The sequence below is a fragment of the Nelumbo nucifera genome, chromosome 2 (genome assembly GCF_055504915.1).
Source record: "Nelumbo nucifera cultivar China Antique chromosome 2, China Antique-T2T, whole genome shotgun sequence".
In the NCBI taxonomy this organism is placed as follows: domain Eukaryota; kingdom Viridiplantae; phylum Streptophyta; class Magnoliopsida; order Proteales; family Nelumbonaceae; genus Nelumbo; species Nelumbo nucifera.
The window spans coordinates 67,244,446-67,263,390 of NC_142650.1; the positions used below are offsets into that span (position 1 = coordinate 67,244,446).

General features: G+C 36.6%; 2 protein-coding genes across 4 annotated transcripts in view; one reads left to right on the forward strand and one right to left on the reverse strand.

Annotated features, from left to right (window-relative positions):
* Positions 1 to 398: 398 nt before the first annotated feature.
* Positions 399 to 3,208, forward strand: LOC104601412 (uncharacterized). 2 transcript variants are annotated; one of them, XM_010264721.3, is made up of 6 exons: positions 403 to 582; positions 706 to 732; positions 861 to 923; positions 2,689 to 2,767; positions 2,856 to 2,901; positions 2,990 to 3,208. In XM_010264721.3, exons 1-6 carry the CDS (start codon positions 541 to 543, stop codon positions 2,997 to 2,999), a joined length of 267 nt encoding a protein of 88 aa, XP_010263023.1. In that variant the 5' UTR covers positions 403 to 540; the 3' UTR covers positions 3,000 to 3,208. The 2 variants fall into 2 exon arrangements, with proteins under 2 accessions (XP_088753234.1, XP_010263023.1); XM_088897108.1 differs by lacking the exon at positions 2,990 to 3,208 and having other exon boundaries at positions 399 to 582; positions 2,856 to 2,905.
* Positions 3,209 to 8,233: 5,025 nt separating this feature from the next.
* LOC104601413 (uncharacterized) overlaps positions 8,234 to 18,945 on the reverse strand; it is a 29,742-nt gene continuing 19,030 nt past the window's right edge. For both annotated transcript variants that reach the window (XM_010264724.3, XM_088899254.1), the window contains exons 5-11: positions 10,094 to 10,167; positions 9,930 to 9,992; positions 9,477 to 9,564; positions 9,073 to 9,135; positions 8,921 to 9,000; positions 8,772 to 8,843; positions 8,234 to 8,669 (exon numbers count right to left, since the gene is read on the reverse strand). In XM_010264724.3, coding sequence (XP_010263026.1) covers positions 8,588 to 8,669; positions 8,772 to 8,843; positions 8,921 to 9,000; positions 9,073 to 9,135; positions 9,477 to 9,564; positions 9,930 to 9,992; positions 10,094 to 10,167 — 522 coding nt within the window. In that variant the 3' untranslated portion in view covers positions 8,234 to 8,587. The remainder of the gene's footprint in view (positions 8,670 to 8,771; positions 8,844 to 8,920; positions 9,001 to 9,072; positions 9,136 to 9,476; positions 9,565 to 9,929; positions 9,993 to 10,093; positions 10,168 to 18,945) is intronic.

Below are 18,945 nucleotides of genomic sequence, written 5' to 3' on the forward strand. Positions count from 1 at the left end.
TGACTAAACCGAAACCGATTGACCCTGAAGCAAAACCGACCCCAATATGAAGGGTCAGTTTAGTCGATTTTTATATATATTTTAAATTAAATATCTATTTATATTTAAGTGTATTTCTTTTTAGTTTTTTATGCAAAATCAAAATATATATTTAAATCGCTTAATTTTTTATGCAAAACTGATTTTTTTGTCAATATATATTTAAATTTATACAAAATTAAATTAAATATTATACCATTATATTATATTTGTATTGATTTTACTTTTTAATTTTTATCATAAATAATCAATTTTTTTCAAAATTCAAACAAAACAAAAATAAAATATATCAACGTTTAACCTATAGGGTCATTTCACCCCTTCACTGAGTACTACTCGAACACGGTAGGGCTCTGACAGTTTACTCCGCGTGATCGTAACCCTATTTTTAAAAGGGCGCGCCGAGCCCCAGTATTTTTGAGTCGAACTCGAAAGCGTATCTACTGATTCTTCCCTCTCTCACAGACTCGCTGTTTGGGGCACACAACACAACTCGCAGCCATGGCGACAACCAGGGTTCAGAGGATTATGACTCAACCTATTGTACGTTTAGAGAAATTCTCTCTCTCTGTCCACTTTTTTTTTTATGAAAAATAGCAATTATATGTTTATTTTGCGTTTTTTTACTAATTTTCCTTTTTGTGTTGGGATTGTTTGTGGCTCCAGAATCTCATTTTCAGGTTTCTTCAAAGTGTGAGTTATAACGATAATCCTTTCTGTTCGTTATATGGTTTTTCATTTGTGTAGCTGAAGTTTGTGCCAGCTTTTGGGTTTTTTTTTTCCTCTTATTGTGGTTCTTAGGTGACTATTTTTTGACGCAGAAATCTCGTATTCAGATTTGGCTGTTTGAGCAGAAGGATCTGAGGATTGAAGGGCGTATAATTGTAAGTTTCAAGTATATTATGCTTTTTGGGGACTAAATGCCTTCTTTTTATTTGTTTATGCTTATTGTTTCATATTTATGGTTATGGTATTCCTTGAAGTAGTGTTTTCCCCCCTTTCTTTTACTGGTGAAAAAAAATCAAAGATGGAAAAAGTGCGCTAGTGTTGAAACTAGATTTGGGGCTATAATCTGGTGGAATATAGTCGAATTGCTAGGGACTGGTCTTACTGGGATTTGCTCATGTCAGGAATCCGATAATCCTTCTTAAAGAAGATGTGATTGTGAATTTGTGGGTAATTTCTTTATTTATGTTTCATACATAAATAGAGATGATGGGTTCTATCTAATGGGTCTTATGGAATGTCGATGGACTAAATCCTGTGAGATTAGTTAGAGGGTTCGTATGTAGGAGAGACTGCTTTGTGGTTCTTTTCGATGGTGGAGTGGTGGAAAATCAATCGAACAATGTTGTTCGAGCCTGAAACTGTGAATATGTCAAGGTGATTACTAGCAACTTTCGCCTCCTGTGACTGGGTGGACATTGTAGCATTTTCTTAATCTTCATCAACGTGGTCGCCAAAGGAAGGAGGGATAGAGAGAGGCTTATATATACACTTGAGTCGAACATGTTATTCGCACACAGAAACACCATTTTGAGTTGCTAAGAGAAACAAATCAGTGATCAACTAGTTTGTTTGTTGGTTGATCTAGTTCCAGTTGACCACATCACAGGTGTGAGCTGACTAGTTAAGGTAGCATCTCTACTCTCCTCAACTGACTAATCAGTTGACTACTCATAGTTGGCGTTTCATAGCTCTACATTGGCCTTGGAATTCTGGAAATTTTATATTTAGTATATGACAATTTACCACTTGGCGGTTGGTAAATTTATTTCTGGTAATAACCAAGATCCCCAGACTTTAGAAGATTGGGTAGATTTCTATTGTAAACAGACTGGGAAGATCATTGTTCAAAGGTGATTTTAAGAAGCCTTTAATGTGGCTTTTGAAAGATATGCTTGCTTTGTTGAAGAGAGGGAGATTCCTCAAGGAAGAAAGCTATATCCATTTTGAGAATATATGGTTACAACTTACAAGGTCTTTGTTTTGAATGGTGTAGAAGAGTGCTGGGATCTTCTTATTTTCCCTTAAGCTAATAAAGAGGGATCTGCTAATGAGCTAATCACATGTTCCAGGGTGGAAAAAGTAGCAAATCAAAATAAAACAAAACATAATGAAAGAAATGGAATTTGGATGGGATACATTACATTTGTGATCTGCACTCTGATTGCATGTAACATGTATAATGTTTTCTGCAATGCCCAGCTAAAGAGTTGACCCACTTTTTTGAATTTTGAATAAGGGCAGCCCGGTGCACAAGGCTCCCGCCAATGTGGGGTCTGGGGAGGGGCAGTTGTACGAAACCTTACCACCCCTCCCCTACAGAGGCTGTTTCCAAACTTTTGTTTCTGAATTTTGAATATACCTCATTTGTTTTTTACCTGTACAATTCTATCATATGCAGATAGATATAACATAAAATGCATAACAAAAATATAGATTCTATGCTTTTCTTTAGTTTTGTGGTGTCATGCATCTGTTTATGCAGAGAGATCCATTAATCCAGACACAGAGTGCATGTCTACCTTGTCTACCTTTTCTGTCTGTGCACTTGCAATGCTAAAGTTATATCTAGAGTATTTTTTCCATAGTTTTCAAATCAACAAATGAATCTGACTTTCTGGATCTATTGTTGGAATTGCCCAGGGGTTTGATGAGTACATGAATTTGGTGCTTGATGATGCTGAGGAAGTTAACATTAAGAAAAAGACCAGAAAGCCATTAGGTGGGTAAAGTAATATTTCGTATGCCTTTCTCAGTTTGAGTTTCTCCTGCTTTGATAATGCGTGAAAATATTTCTTTCATTTGTTCAGGGAGGATTCTTTTGAAAGGAGACAATATCACACTAATGCAGAATACGTAAGTGAAGCTTGCATAATTCTGGATTCTCATTTCTCATCTCTCTCTCTCTCTGTACATGTTTCTAACCCTTCCTTTTATATCATAGGGGCAAATGATCGAGTAGACAATGGAATTCTTCATGTGCTCGTCTTGCATGTTCCGGAGTCCATGGAAGCCATGTTTTTCTATTTCCTGTATCTCGTTCAGTTTAACTCAGATACTAGTTTGCCCATGAAAACACCTTACATGCTCAAATAGATATGGTCATATGTATTTCTATGGTTTATTGGATCTTTAGAGTAACTGAGCTATCTGTTTTTCAGTATGTTCTACCCTTGTTCACATGCATGCATCTTCTCTTTTTATTGGTAACTAAGCATAAATATATACAACTTCAGGTCAGCCACTAGGAGTAATCAGTAACCAGTCACCGTGCCCAATCCAACTCCATTTTACTTTTACGCAAAAATCATTTTTATCGCCCACTACACCTACCGTTTGAAGCAATTACAAAATTATAACCAGAACAAAATTGGAGCAGATGTTCAATCTCTCTCTGTGCTTTTTGTTTAAAACAAGAAAAATAGCTTTGGTTGGTTTTGGCAAGAGGACCTTCTTCTTGAAGGTAGCTGTCGAGTAGGGGTGGCAAATGGGTGGGTTGGGTAAGGGTCGAATACCAACCCACCATGACCCATTATCAATGCTTCTTAAAGGGTCATATCCACCCTAGCCCTGGGTCACCCTTACCCACCCATATTGACTCACTTGACTCACTTGTATTGACCCTCATCCACTCTCACCTATAAATACAGAAACGGGTCGAGTCAATCTATATATCCAAAAACAACTTTTGAGAGAACAATCTCTCTCAAGACTACCACGTGTTATAAATAGGTCAGGTCGACTTGTACACCCGAAAATAACATTTTTGAGATAATCATCTCTCAAGGCCGCTGTGTGACAGAAATGAGTCGGCCAACTCATATACTTGAAAATAATATTTTTGAGAGAATAACCTCTACCAAGGCTACCATATGACAAAAATGGATCAAGTCGACCTGTATGCCTGAAAGTGCAAAAATTATGTAGAAAAATACAAAATACTTTGTAGAAAATGCAAAAGTTTTTGCAAAAATACTAGAAAATTTGCAAAAAATATTGCAGAAAATACCGAAAATACCAGAAAATTTGCAAAAGTATAGAAAAAATACCAGAAATTGCAAAGCTTTTGTAGAAAAAATGCAGAATACTTCTGCAGAAATTATGTAGAAAAGTTGAAGGAAATTCAGAAAAAAATATAGAAAAATAACAGAAAAAACTGCAAAAAATACCACAAATTGCAGAAAGTGCAAAAAATACATAACTTTTGCAAAAAATTGCAAAAAAATGCAGAAAATACTAGAAAATGCATGAAAACACCAGAAAATGCATAAATTATTATACCAGAAAATTACAAACAATGCAGAAGAAAATTGTAGAAAATACAAAAAATTGCAGGAAATACCAAAAAATCTAGAAAATTGCAGAAAATGTAGAAAATTACCAGAAAATTACAAAAAAACAATGCAGAAAATACAATAAAGTTTCAGAAAAATACCAGAAAATAACATAAAATAGCAAAAATACTAGAAATTTACAAAACGAAATGCAGAAAAATACCAAAAATTATAAAAAATGCAAATATATATATATATAGAAAATGCATGAAAACACCAAAAAACATACCATAAAAACATGGCAAAAAATGGTAGGAGGAAGGCTCAACCTTTACTCAGAAACCTTCCACCTGAATAGAGACTTTCAAATTACTAAAGCTAAGGATTAAAGTAATGGTATCGAGTATCGGGTATTATATCGGATAACACGGATACAACTACATTTGGAAATGCATGGATACAAATAAAAAATATGGAAACGTATGGATATGCTATGGAAATACATAAAAATTTTATAAATACATTAATAACACTAAATTTAATATCAAAATAATCACAAAATAGTATATAAATACATGGAAATATAAATCTTAATGATATATAAGAAGAAATATATTACAATTACTCAACTATTATACTGGGATGCGTAACTATCATATAATTTTATTTATAATGGATCAATCAAGAGTCCAAGACACTAAATATATGGCACCTATTATATTTTAACTATTATATCAATTATTATTTTATTTTACTATTTTAATTTTTTAAATTAACAAAGAATCAACTCAAATTAAAATATGAATTAAAAATTTATAAAAATATAATCTTAACTTAGAGTGTATCAATTTTGTTAGTATTTCTATGATACATATCATGTACAAATTCATAGTTTTTAATTACTAAAATTATTATTCCATTATTAATATTTTTATTTCTATAAGTTTTATGAAATAGTAATCATTTTTTGAAATAAATGTAGATTGGTGCATTTGATAGATTCAATTTAATATTATATTCTTCAAATACTTTTGTTTATAATATTTTTATTTTCTGTAAATAATAAATATTTTGTTATTACTTATTAATGTAAATTAAAATATTAGTTAATAATTTATGAAAATATATAAAAAAATTAAGATTTATATCATGTGCGAATTTATAAATTTTAAGTATTAAAATTTTTATAATATTATTAATATTCTATTTGTATAAATTTTTTGATATTAAAAATCATCATTTTATATAAATGTAGATTTGATAGATTATTTATTCTATTAGTTTATAAAATAATACTTTTTAATATTATTTTTTTTATTTTTAGTTAGAGTTGTTAAATATAAATATTTGTTTTTTGTTTAAATTGCATGTGAACACAAAAGCTATAAAAACATTTATATATCACTTTTAATTACAAAATTGCATTTGGTTTGGTGGCTTAAAGTGGAAGGAGAATGTTAATGCGCTACATGAACTTGAGTTTGAGTCTCTTCAAACACATTTTTTATTGTGAGGCTTGGCGAAATTGTCGACCCACCACTTGACTCCCTCGACCCAACCTATTCTGACCCTAATGGGTACCTCGACCCAACCCACCCTAACCCTTTTTCACTGACCCTAATGGGTTGCTCGACACATATTGACCCACTAATAAAATGGGTGAGTATGGGTGGGTGGGTCAAATGGGTTGGGGTTCAGTGTTAAGCAGGTCATGGCTCCATGGGGGGCGATTGCAGGCTCACCCCTGATAGTTTCTTCATTTGTACAATCCGTGATGACAGTGTTGAGATGATGCTACAATCGATAGGCTGTGAATTCATTCTCCAAACGAGTTCGGATCTGCTTCTTACAAAAGTGCCCCTCACACCGACTTCACAACACATTTCAGCTGTCTGGAACATTTCTCCATGAATAGCATCATTGTTTAACAACCAATGAGGAATGATTTGTCGAAGTGGTTCTGTGATGTCCAAATTCGCCTTGACCCTTGCAAATTGACTCCATTTGATATCTCTTGGATTAGGCTTGTATGGTTTAACAATTGCTTCAGCAACATGTCTAGCGGCTTTAGCATTAATATAGGCCAAAGGAAGTCCCAATAAATAGATCCAGAGATCTGAACGAGTAAGGATATAGTCCTCTGGCTTCTTATTTGGATCCTCCTTATGCATGACCATCAGGTCGTCTTCAAACAACCATGGATCTCTGTCCCAAGTCTGATCCCATTCATAACTAGACAGGAATTCGGTAAGAAATATATTTTCTGCAAACTCCAAAATACTCTGTTATTCAATTCACCAGGATTTGGAGATCATTTCCTTTAACCCTACAACTTTAATTGGATGGTCAGTAAACATGGAGAACATACTACGATGTGATTCCTCACTAGGAAGGGTGCCATCACTGGTCATCTAAATGGTGGATGCAGTACTAGGCAACAACAATTTTCGAAAGATCTCTGAGAATATCTTCAGCAGCCATGAGAAAAAACAATGGAGAAAACGTACACTAGAGATGGAAGAAGGAAATAGAAGAGTAACGAGAATAGAAGAGAAGGAATAACACTCTAAAGTCTAAACAGAGGAGAAAACATGGAAAACCTGCATGAGAGCAGGAGGGAAAGTACCCAGATGCTTTCTTATCTTAATGGAGTGAAATGAGATAATAGCAATTAATTTGAATTTGAATAGAATTAAAGAAAAAAAATCAACTGCATCACTGCATGTTTCTATAAAACCCAAAATATTGGATATTGAATTCGGAATTCATTCTTACAAAATCTGTCCTCACAGCCCATGTAGGCATTGGGAACATACATCTTCATACTTGTATGTTTTTATTTATGAAGGGATATTCCCAATGCACGATTGCAAGGGCTGTAATGATGGTGTGAGAATGGATTATTGTGAGGATGAAATCCGAGTTCTTGGATATTTTGTGAGTGGAAGATTTTGAACCACTCCACCCGTGCCAATTGCACTAAAAAGCGAAAACCAATACATATCTGCCTCTTTAAAGCTTGCCCAGTGCACGGAATTGTTGGATTTGCAAGTCCTTCCAAGTTTAGAATCCAAAGGAAACAAGGATTCACATGAAGGGTTGAAATATATATATATATATATATATATATATATATATTCATTACAATGTATATCAAAGTGTTGTAGAATCAATGAATTTGAAGGATTATTGATACAAGTCAATCTTATACTTTTATCTTACCGTGAAAATCAAATTATTCTTCTAAACTTGGTTTCTTTTTGTAAAAAAAATAAGAATTTCATTTTTGATATAAATTATTTATTATTAGCTCAATGATTTATTGGACACAAAGATCAACAAGTTTATTAGATGATTGACAGATCCATATTATAGTTGAACATATAAAAATTTATTTTTTTATTATTTTTTTACTTTTAGCATAAGTCTTCAATGGCACCATGCCATTCCACCTGTGCGACTTGTTCATGCCTGCAAATACCAATATGATAAACCCTATATTCGGTGTATCAATATTTTAAACCTTTAAGAAAAGTCATAAAAATTATTAAAACTCTCATAATTACCTTAGATAAAAATAATAAAAAATTATTTAAGCTCCCATAATTTAATAATGGATATGACTAACAGAAGAAAAGCAGTATAATGCAGCCAACAACATGGCTGGGACAAGGTTCACAAGATGGTGACATCTTTTACCCCGTTGACGAAGAAAACTTTGTTTTCCTTTACATCTACGGGGTGTTCGACAACATGGCTGAAATGCAACATCAGCACTCAGCAGCAACAATATGCTGATGTGGCATTTGTTTTTTGTTTTCAAAAACAAAACCAACCGTATTGTGGAACACACCCTACATCGAAACTGATTAGAAAGGAAAAAATAAAGTTCTCTGTGAAAGAGGTAAAAGACATTTCAACCAGAAGAACTTTTGCATTCATTTTACGTTGGAACAAACACATACTAGGTGGGTTAATTCCAGCTTTCAGCAGAAATATTCTAAACAAACAACCTCGAGGTTCTCCAAACAATATCAGACGAAAAAAAAGAATATGGCACACCCCAAAGGGCTTAAACCTAAACAACTACTATGGGTCAGCGTGAAAACAATACATGCCCCGTTCATGGCATCAATTGTATCATCTCAATCTTGAGGTAAGATTGAGAAGTGTGACCTACCAGAGTCAACCCAGAGCGTATCTTAACTATTTACACAACAGCAAGATGTAAGGACATCAGTTTATATACATATCTGTGCAAAGATCTATCAGATGTCCATGTCATCAAATATATCACCATCTTCCTCATCGCATAACTCATCTGTGAGAAAACCTTCTGCTGCCAGCTTGCTGTCAATAAACATCAATTAAAGTGAAGCAAAAAAGGGTATCAAACCCAGGCATCATTTTTGCAATTGTGTCACTGACAAATGATATGACAAAAATGCAGACCTTAAGCAGCAGCAACGGAAACTCACTACACGCTTCAGCTTTCTATTATAAAAGAAGAAATTGAATGACCATCTGCAAAACACATGGATACAGACATCAAACTTGAGCCAAAGAATACAAAGGTTAATGATATGAAGAGATCGTCTTACATGGCTCCTCTCTCTAAGAAAGGGTCTCCATCAGAGTCTGGGTTGTAACTGTAAATCTCACATTCTGCTAACTTTACGACCTGCATCATCAGATATTATAAAATTGCCTCAAGTACAAGAACTGCCCAAACACATTTATGTTTTGACTTCACCTCATCGATAGCTTTGTATAAGCTCTCCAATAGGGGGCTGCCCCCATTAACCTCTATCCATTCCTGCAAAAGAAAAGCTATCAAAAACTACATGGTTTGTTTGGTAATGTACCATATGGAATTCAGGGCAATATGTTGACAAAATTCAGCATTTAGATGAGATAATATAATCTATGCCCATTAACCTGCATTGCCTGTGTCACTGAGATAATAGACAAGGAAAACAAATTCGGTTGGTCTGGACTCTGGACTCTTTCTATTGTCTCATGGTGCATGAAAACTGAAGTGCACATATTTTCCTTTTTAATCATGTCTAGGAATGAGATTGACCATGAAATGCACATCCATAAAGCTTGGCTACATAACTCGCTTCACATCATAAATATGACGTAGATGTAGCATACCTTTGCTGCTTCAAACATGTAGGTGTCAAATATCAGCCTGAAACTGTCCCATCTTTCCTCTCGAAAGAATTGATGAGCATGCACCGCACTGATAAACGATAAATGTGTTGACCAATATTGTAATAAATAGTAAATTACAGCACACCAACACATGCATCAGTAGCATAGAAAATGGCTTTACAATTGTGACATTAAAATATATACTCAATAGCATGAATAAAAGAATCTTTATTATTATTAATCTGGGAAATGGAGAGGCTTGAACTCTCAGCTCCTAGAGCAACGGTGATTCGAACCGTCTGTCAAACCATTTGACAACACTCCCAGCATTGGTAAGAGAGGATATAATGGTGGGTTGCCATGCCGCCCAACAAGCTGACAGTGACATTACCCTTACCCTCCTTTTCCAGATCCTTATAAAATATTAATCCATATCACAAGAAACAAAGATACCTGAAATCATAATCTGGATACATGTGACTGAGTGTAAGAATCAGATATATCATTGTCTTTCGGCTGGAATGAAAAAAGAAAAAAACAAAAAGAAAGATTCATAATTAAGGCAACAAATAATGATAAACTGAGCTTTCTAAACCCATCTAGGTATTATCCACTACCTTGATCTACTAGACAAAAATTCAACAGAAGAAGGGGAGTCGCTGTCTGAAGATTTTCCAAGATAATCTAGAAACTGGGTTAAGCAAAGAAAGAAAAGGATTCAATTCCCAAGTTTAAGCAAAAAATTAAGACAAAGGTATACAGTAATAACAAGATAAATCTCAACACATCTAAGCTTTGTCCCAACTATATGGGGTCAGTTAACTTACAGAATAAATAAGATGTGGAATTATGCATTTTAAGAATCTTACAATCCTCAACTCAACACAACTCAACTAAGCTTTGTCCTAACTATATGACTATATGGGATTGACTACATGAATCCTGTTCCACCATTTCATTCCATTCGGTGACATATCCATTGCTAAATTATGAGCCTTTAAAATCCCACTTTCCATGAAAAACAATTATAGAAAAGCCAAGCAGAAGTATTGGAAAAATATCACAGAATCCAAAGGTAAATTTAGCATTTTCTTCCAGAATAACTTGTTAGAAAATGGTCTTTTATGGTGCATTAACAGATCTGCTAAATCACAGTATCTACACAAGTATCCAAGTGTTTGCTAAAGCAGTACCTAGGAGATACTAATGGAATGGTTTTGCCTGGTACAGACATGCATCAAGCCTGCACCTGATGCAGGCTGGGCCCAGGCATCTTCAGCAGCTCTAAATGCTGTTTCTACCCTGTAAAAACCCAGCCTGCCCATGATCACCCTACCTTTGATGCTTATTTAAGTTGCTACTTTATTCTTCGGAGATATTTTTCAACTACAGAGCATGTTGAAAACCATAGTTTCCTATCTGGATATCAAATTTATTGGCTACTATGGAAGGTTCTCTTGGCAATTCTGGTGACAAAGTTGAAGTATTCCAACGCTTAACACCCACAAACTAACATTTAGATGGAAATAATTAATTGAAGCCTATGCAATCTTCAAAGATGTTTACTTGGTGAAAATCCCACCACATAGGAACTAAAGTCTTCCCCAAGAAGAATTTGCCTTCAATAGCTCAATTAACAGGGCCACTACATGGTTTCCCTTTGAGTTTGTTTTAGGGCCCATGCCAAAACAACCAATTAATTTGGTTCGACTACCTGTTCCCAATAACCCATCTGCAGAAGCTGAAGATTGTGCTAAAGTCTATCAAAATCTCCATCAAAACTGATTGTTGTAAACCTAAAGTTGATCTTCACTGATGTTTTATTGAGTTCAACCTTTCAAGGAAGGTGACCTGATCATGGTTAGCTGAATGCCAGAACAATTCCTAGAGGTGTTATGTGTTAAGCTTCAGTCTTGGTTAGGAAATAGAAGATAAACAGGATTCGTATCATGAGGTAGGTGATGTTTGCAGTGGGTCTAGTAAGAATCTGTTGACAATGTCCTCTGATAAAGAAAACCAATTGAATAATGAAGATTTTAGTTAGAGTCCATATATGGGTTATGCTGATCAGAATAGAAGGCATAGGGCTAGACCAGTTTCTAAGGACCAAGAAGGCAAGAAGAGTGAGATTGATGTTGAAGAGAATTCAAGGGATCAGGGAAGTAGCAAAGAGGGAGATGTTGGTGGTAGTTATCAACTTGATGAAGTTATTCAAACAAATACAAAGGTACTGAGCTGAGATTATCATAGTTGCTATTTTCTGTTATGGATCTTTCTGCAGTTACATTTTGGTTGCTTGAAGAATCATCTGGGGTTTTGATTTTTCTAGGTTATTTTCTTGTGGATTGGATGTATTGAGCTTTCTTTTGATTATATCTCTTCCTTCAAAGGTGATCTTTTTATATGTTAAGTTTTCTTGTGGATTGAATGTGTTCAACAATGAAGATGATCAAGGATAGAGGAGAGGTTCTCAACTAAAGGATGTTCTACTTCAACAAAAAGAGAGGTTCTGCCCTTTTTTTATTTTGTGATCAACAGAGGCTCTACCGTTTTTCCTTCTTTTCTGATACATAGGCAGCACTTATTTTATTTTATTTTATTTTGCTGAGCATAAAGAAGCTTAAATTAATCAAGATTCATGTGCCAATATTTTTTATGGATAAGAATTTTATTGACACGTGTATAAAGAATAGATGTTATGTGTTCACTGGCCAGGCTTTCCTTATTCTTTATTATTTATTTGTTATTTATGGGTTGATTGTGGTGTTGCACCCATGGGCTATTATCTATTTTTTGTTTGGTTAATTTTCTGTGCCTCATTAAGGGCATAAATGTAATAATTTTCTCTCCTTTTATTCTTTGAATATAAAGGGAGTGGGGGATCTAAGAACCCCACAAACTGTTTGTGCCATCTTTCTCTTCTCTCTTCTTCTCTCTTCTTCTCTTCTATTCTTCTCTAATTTCAGTTCTCTCTTTCTCCTTATTTTCACCTTTATTTTTTTATCTATTTTGAGTGTAAGATCAGCCTACTTGGTGCCAGAGCCAAGTTCAGTCTTCCTTGGAGTAATTTCCATGCCAATTTAGGATCAACCAACTGCATGGAAGAGTGAAGAAGACTTGATTGATCATCTCTATGCTGCCTGATTTTTAGGTTTTTGGAGTTGTGGTTGTTTCCCATGGCATGAAACTTGGAGATTTGACCAGAAACAAGAAAGACTGATAGAAAAATTATCTTTTGGACTTGAAATTGGTGTTTTTAGGTGCTGTCCCCTTCCTATAGAAGAAGATCAAGTGCTATTGGATCAGGTTTAAGAATCTCTAGAGAGATCGATCTCAGTTTTTCCCTCCTGGGCTGAGGGTTTCAATGTTCTCAGAGCACTTTTGTATTGGAGATTTGAATTGGTTAGGTCTATTTGGCCTTGTGATTGAGGTTGGGAACTTTTCTATGCTTTTGGAGAGATCAATTGAAGAAGCTCTCTCCCTCTCGGGGCTCCCGGGTTAATGGTTTTTTCCCCTGGGACAATCCTTGTTGCTTAGAATATAGATTGATTCAACCCAAAGGTGCATATCTTTCATGAATTTGGTATTTGAAATGGTTTAAAAAGGCATGGAGGCTGGTGTGAATGATCAAAGTCTAACAGTGATCCTGGGATGGTTTCAGGAGGAATTGGAGATCTCCAGAATGTGGGATTAATTACTACAGTGAAATTGGATGGTTCCAAGGCTCAGTCTTTGAAGATTGATATTGGTGGATGGAGGCTGGCGTGAATGATCAGAAGTCTAACAGTGATTCTAGGATGGTTTCAGGAGGAATTGGAGATCTCCAGAATGTGGGATTAATTACTGCAGTGAAACTGGATGGTTCCAACTACTTAGAATGGGCTTAGTCTATGAAGATTGGTATTGGTGGATATTACAGTCCTAAAAGTTGAAGTGCTTGGCCAATACGCCAAAAGCCTTAAGACTGCTGGAACACATCAAGCCAAGCACTTTTAACATTTAGGACCATAATAGTGGACGAGGTAAACTGAGTTATACCACTGGGAGTTCAGTGCAGCCTGATTCCAAGGACCCTAGTTACCCTCACTGAACATAGGAAAACCACACTGTCATGTCATGGTTGCTTAATTCTATACAGACACACATTAATAGAAATTATATGTTGGGGAAGACTGCCAAGGATGTCTGGGATAGTATAGAGACATACCCAAAGCCTTTGATGTAGTTTGAATCATAGTTGTCAAGGCAATGTAGGCGACAAGGCGCCCTTGGAGGCTCGCCTCGCCCAATCGCCAAGCAGTTGCGTACTGCATTATAAAATACTTTTATATTTTTAATTTTTTGACGTTATAATTATAAAATGGACATTATCAAACTAGAATATCCATTTTATGTGTTTATATAATAATTTCTTTTTATTATTTCCTTATTTGTTAGGGTTTTTAATCACCACAAACATTGCTAACTGCTGTATTGAACCCACGGTTCAAAGTATTGATAGACCTTTGTGTATCGGTACTTATAATGATACTCCCCCAATTTTTTATTTATTTGGTTTTCAATTTCATTTTTAAATATTCTTGACAGTAAATCTGATTGAAGGTTACAGCAAAGAGAAGAGAAGAGAAGAGAAGAGAAGAGAAGAGGAGAGAAGAGAAGGAAGAAGTGTTGAGGCAATGGAACAATGCTGGCAGCGCCAACTTCATTATAATATATAGGGCGAAAAAATAAGAAGGGAAATGACCCTTGTGCCCCTACTAAGTGATTATTTTAACACTTTCAACACTCCCCCTCAAGTTGGAGCATAGATGTCAATCATGCCCAACTTGTCACACAAATCATTATGTCACACATGATGAAGGCCTTTGGTGAAGATGTCTGCAAGTTGTTCTTTTGAGCTGACATATGGGGTAAACACTTCTCCACTTACAAGTTTCTCTCTAATAAAATGCTTGTCCACTTCAATGTGTTTCGTCCTATCATGGAGGACTGGATTAGCTGCAATGTTGATAGCAGCCTTATTGTCGCAATAGAGTGACATAGGGTTGCTAATTGTAAAACCCAGTTCTCCTAACAGATTTCTTATCCACATGATTTCAGCAACTCCATGAGACATAGCTTTGTATTATGCTTCAGCACTAGACCTAGCCACCACACTTTGCTTCTTACTTCTCCATGTCACTAGGTTTCTCCTACAAAGGCACAATATCCACTGGTAGACTTTCGGTCATCAACTGCCCCTGCCCAATCAACATCAGTATATACCTTCACCTTTAAATGTCCATGTTTCTGGAACAGCAAACCAGCTCCAAGAAACTTCTTGAGGTATCTGAGGATCCTCTATGCAGCTTCAAGGTGAGTTATCTTAGGATTGTGCATGAACTGACTAAGGACACCCACTGCATAAGCAATATCAGGCCTGGTCATAAACAAATACAAGAGTCTCCCTACAAGTCTCTAAAACTTCTTCACATCTTTCAAGAACTCTCCCTGACTGTCTCCTAGGTGGTGGTTAGGTTCAATTGGTGAGTCAATTGGTCTCACCCCCAATTTGCCTATATCTTCTAGTAGATCTAGTACATATTTCCGTTGGGAAATAAAGATGCCCTTGTGAGAGCAGGCAACTTCAATTCCAAGGAAATAGCGTAAGGGGCCTAGATCTTTCACCTCAAATTGAGTGGTTAAGAACTTTTTTAGTCTTTGTATTTCAGCCTCCCAATCTCCTGTGATCACTATGTCATCCACAAACACAAATAGAGCTGCAATTTTCCCTTCACCTTTCTTTACAAATAGTGTGATCTGACTGCCATTGTTTGAACCCCATCTGCTTAACTGCTGAGTGGAACTTACTAAACCAGGCCCGAGGAAATTGTTTCAGCCCATATAAAGATTTTTTTAACTTGCACACTTTTTGTTCGCTGCCTTTAGCACAAAAACCTGGAGGTTGGGTCATGTACACTTCCTCTTCTAAGTCACCATTCAAAAAAGCATTTTTGATGTCCAATTGGTGAAGTTCCCAGTCAAGATTTTCCACCAATGAAAGGAGAATTCTGATAGAGTTCATCTTGGCTACTGGGGCAAAAGTCTCTGCATAGTCCACTCCATATACTTGTGTAAAACCTTTCGCCACCAGTCTGGCCTTGTACCTTTTAACAGTTCCATCAGCCTTGTCTTTCACTGTGAACACCCACTTGCACCCCACTAATTCTTCCATTCAAGAAGATCCACCAACTCCCAAGTGCCTATTTTGTGTAATGCATCAATCTCTTCCTTCATTGCATCTGTCCATTCAAGTTTGGATAAAGCTTCTGCCACATTCTTAGGAACGGGAATACTGTCAACAGAGGAGAGGAATGCACGATATGAAGATGAAATATGATCATAGGACACAAAGTGAGAGATAGGATGGTTAGTGGTAGAAGATCTAACACCCTTTCTCTTAGCAATAGGAACATCAAGATCATTAATGATAGGGGAATCAGCATTGAGAGGAGCATGCATATCAATAGAAGCAAGTGTACCTGGCTAATGGGAAGGATCAACCTTCGGTGAAGCCAATGATGTTGGTTGCATAGTGTCAGGTTCCACAGCTCTTGAACTCTGTTGGCTTTTGTGGCGACAAAGAAAGACGTGTAATGGAGGAGGGTCAGGTAAAGGAGGTAGTTGAGTCTAAGCTTGTTTCTCCTCAACCCTACTCTCCCCCTGAGGAGAAACCGAGAAGAAAGGTTGATTCTCAAAGGCCACATCTATTGAGACATAGTACTTACGAGAGACGAGATCATAGCAACGGTACCCCTTTTGAGATAGAGGGTAACCAAGGAAGACACAAGGAATAGCACAAGGATCAAGTTTACCCCGAGTAGGTGACAAGTTATGAACAAAGCAACAACACCCAAAAACATGCATTGGAATGGGGAACAACGGAGTTGTAGGAAACAAAAGCTGATGTGGGGCCTTATACTCTAGTAACCGAGAGGGCATACGGTTGATGATGTACGTAGCACACAGAACAGCATCCATCCAAAAGTGCTTCAGAACATTCATGTGGATTAACAAGCCACGAGCTATTTCAAGAAGATGACAGTTTTTTCTTTCAGCAACACCGTTTTGTTGAGGTGTCCTAGCACAAGAGGTTCATTGAAGTGATCCACTCGAAGCAAAGAATTCTGTGAGATCACTATGGAAGTATTCCTTTGCATTGTCCGACCGGAAAATATGGATTTCAGTTTGGAACTAAGTGAACACCATGCGTTGAAAGTCTTTCACAATTTTAGGCACATCCTCTCTAGATCGCATAGGGTAAACCCAGGTGTATCTAGAGTAATCATCAATCAAGGTAATGAAGTACTTATATCCAGCCTCAATAGGTAGAGTAACAGGGCCCCAAACATCAGAATAAACAATATGAAACGGAAATTCAGATCTTTTATTTCTCAAAGGAAAAGATCTTCTACAATGTTTACTCAATTGACGTGTTTGACACTACAACTGACTCACTGACAAAGACTCAAACAACTTTGGAAACATAACTTTTAACGACTCAAAAGAAAGATGACCAAGACGACTATGCCATAAATAGGCTTGACTCTCACTGGACGAACTTAAAGACTCTGTAGCCACAAGACCAACTTTATTCTCCAACACATAGAGGCCATCTACCATGCTTCCTCTACCAATCGTCTTCTCAGAGGCCAAATCCTGAAACACACATGAAGATGAATAGAAAGTAACTAAACAGTTCAAGGAGTGAGTAATACTACTAATAGAAAGCAGATTCATAGGTAATTTAGGAACATGTAGTACGTTAGAAAGGGTAAGGCCGAGTGGGAGAGATATGGTTCCTTGGCCGGCTATGGTGGAGAAAGAGCCATCAACTAGTCTCACCTTATCTCTCCCAGAGAGAAGATTGTATGCCTGAAATAAAATTGACTTACCGATCATGTGATTTGAGGCTCCGGAGTCAATTACCTAAGGTGAATCAGAGGTACGAGATGACACATGGAAGGTAGTGGCAGTGTTACCTGAAGCAGATGCAAAAGAGGTAGAAGGAGTAGGACTAGTATCCATCTGGCAAAGAGTCCTACCACATAACTCCAAATGGTCACGAAAGAGTTGATGATCTCTTCCTTAAGGTCAGAACTGGGATGCCTTTCCTGAGTTACCATGGGACCAGTCTCTTGAGATGCCATATTAGCTGAGTTATACCTTTTCTGATTCTGTTGACTTGGTTTCTTGCCCTGATCAGTTGTTGACTACTACCAAAATCTTGTGCCCATTTAGATTTTCCATGGATATTCCAACAGATATTCTGATGTGTCTTGCCTTTTGGTAGTGAGTGCACCAAAGCTTACTCTTATCATCTGTTCTCTTCTGAGGGTCACCCTTCTTAGAACCACCTCCAACATTAGTATCTGAACTTCCCCGGACAGCTAAAGCAACTAGCTCCCCCTCTATAGAATTCATCACATTTCTTCTACTTTCTTCTGACTGAACCAAGGCATAAACCTCCTAAACTGATGGCAAGTCTTTACTTCCCAAGACCTGCACCCTGATGGACTCATATGAAGGATTCAGCCCCAAGAAGAAGGCAAATATACCCATTGCTAAGATACAAGTGATTTGTATGCCTTTACAGCCTCATCACACTTCCAATTAACATTCTGATAGTTATCAAGTTCTTTCCATATCGATGTCAAATCCGAATAGTACACCGAGAGATTCCTTTCTCCCTGCTTACAAGTGGACAATTCATCTTGCAGTTGGTATATCTTGGCATAGTGTCTCTGCTCTGAATAGGTGGACTTTGCTTGTTCCCATATTTCACAAGCAATTTCAGCCCACATAAAAGTTTTTCTCACCTGTGGCAGCATGGAAACCAAGAGCCAAGACATCACCATACTATTTTCTTGTTTCCATCTATCATATTCAGCACTTCCACTCTTCGGTTCCTTCACTTTTCCATTGACGTATCCTATTTTTCCCCTAGCAGTGATGTAGAGTTTTATTCCCCTAGACCATTCAAGGTAATTCAGACCATCAAAGGGAATGACAGCCATGGGGAAACTCATATCCATTCCCCCACTTACCCCATTTTGATTTCCAAAAATCCCTAAAGTAGCAGAATTCTCAGAAGACATGGTCAACACAGAATTTTTTTTATCAAAAAACTTCAACTTAGGATCCCTCCTTATATCGGAACAAAAAAATCCACACACAACAAGTGATTAATCCACCCACACTGCAGTTTTTTAGACTTAATCTGAGCACAAGACCAGCACCAATTTCCAAAATAAACAAGATGACAGATCTGATTTTCAGACCTGTACGGAGTAGCAGTCCCAGCCTACTAGTTTTCTCAACAGGTCTACAAGCAATAATCACAAGGGGAGATCCTTACACACAAGGCATCAAGCCAACAAGTAGAGAAAACAGGTCATACGTGACCTACAACAACCTTTCACAGGTACAG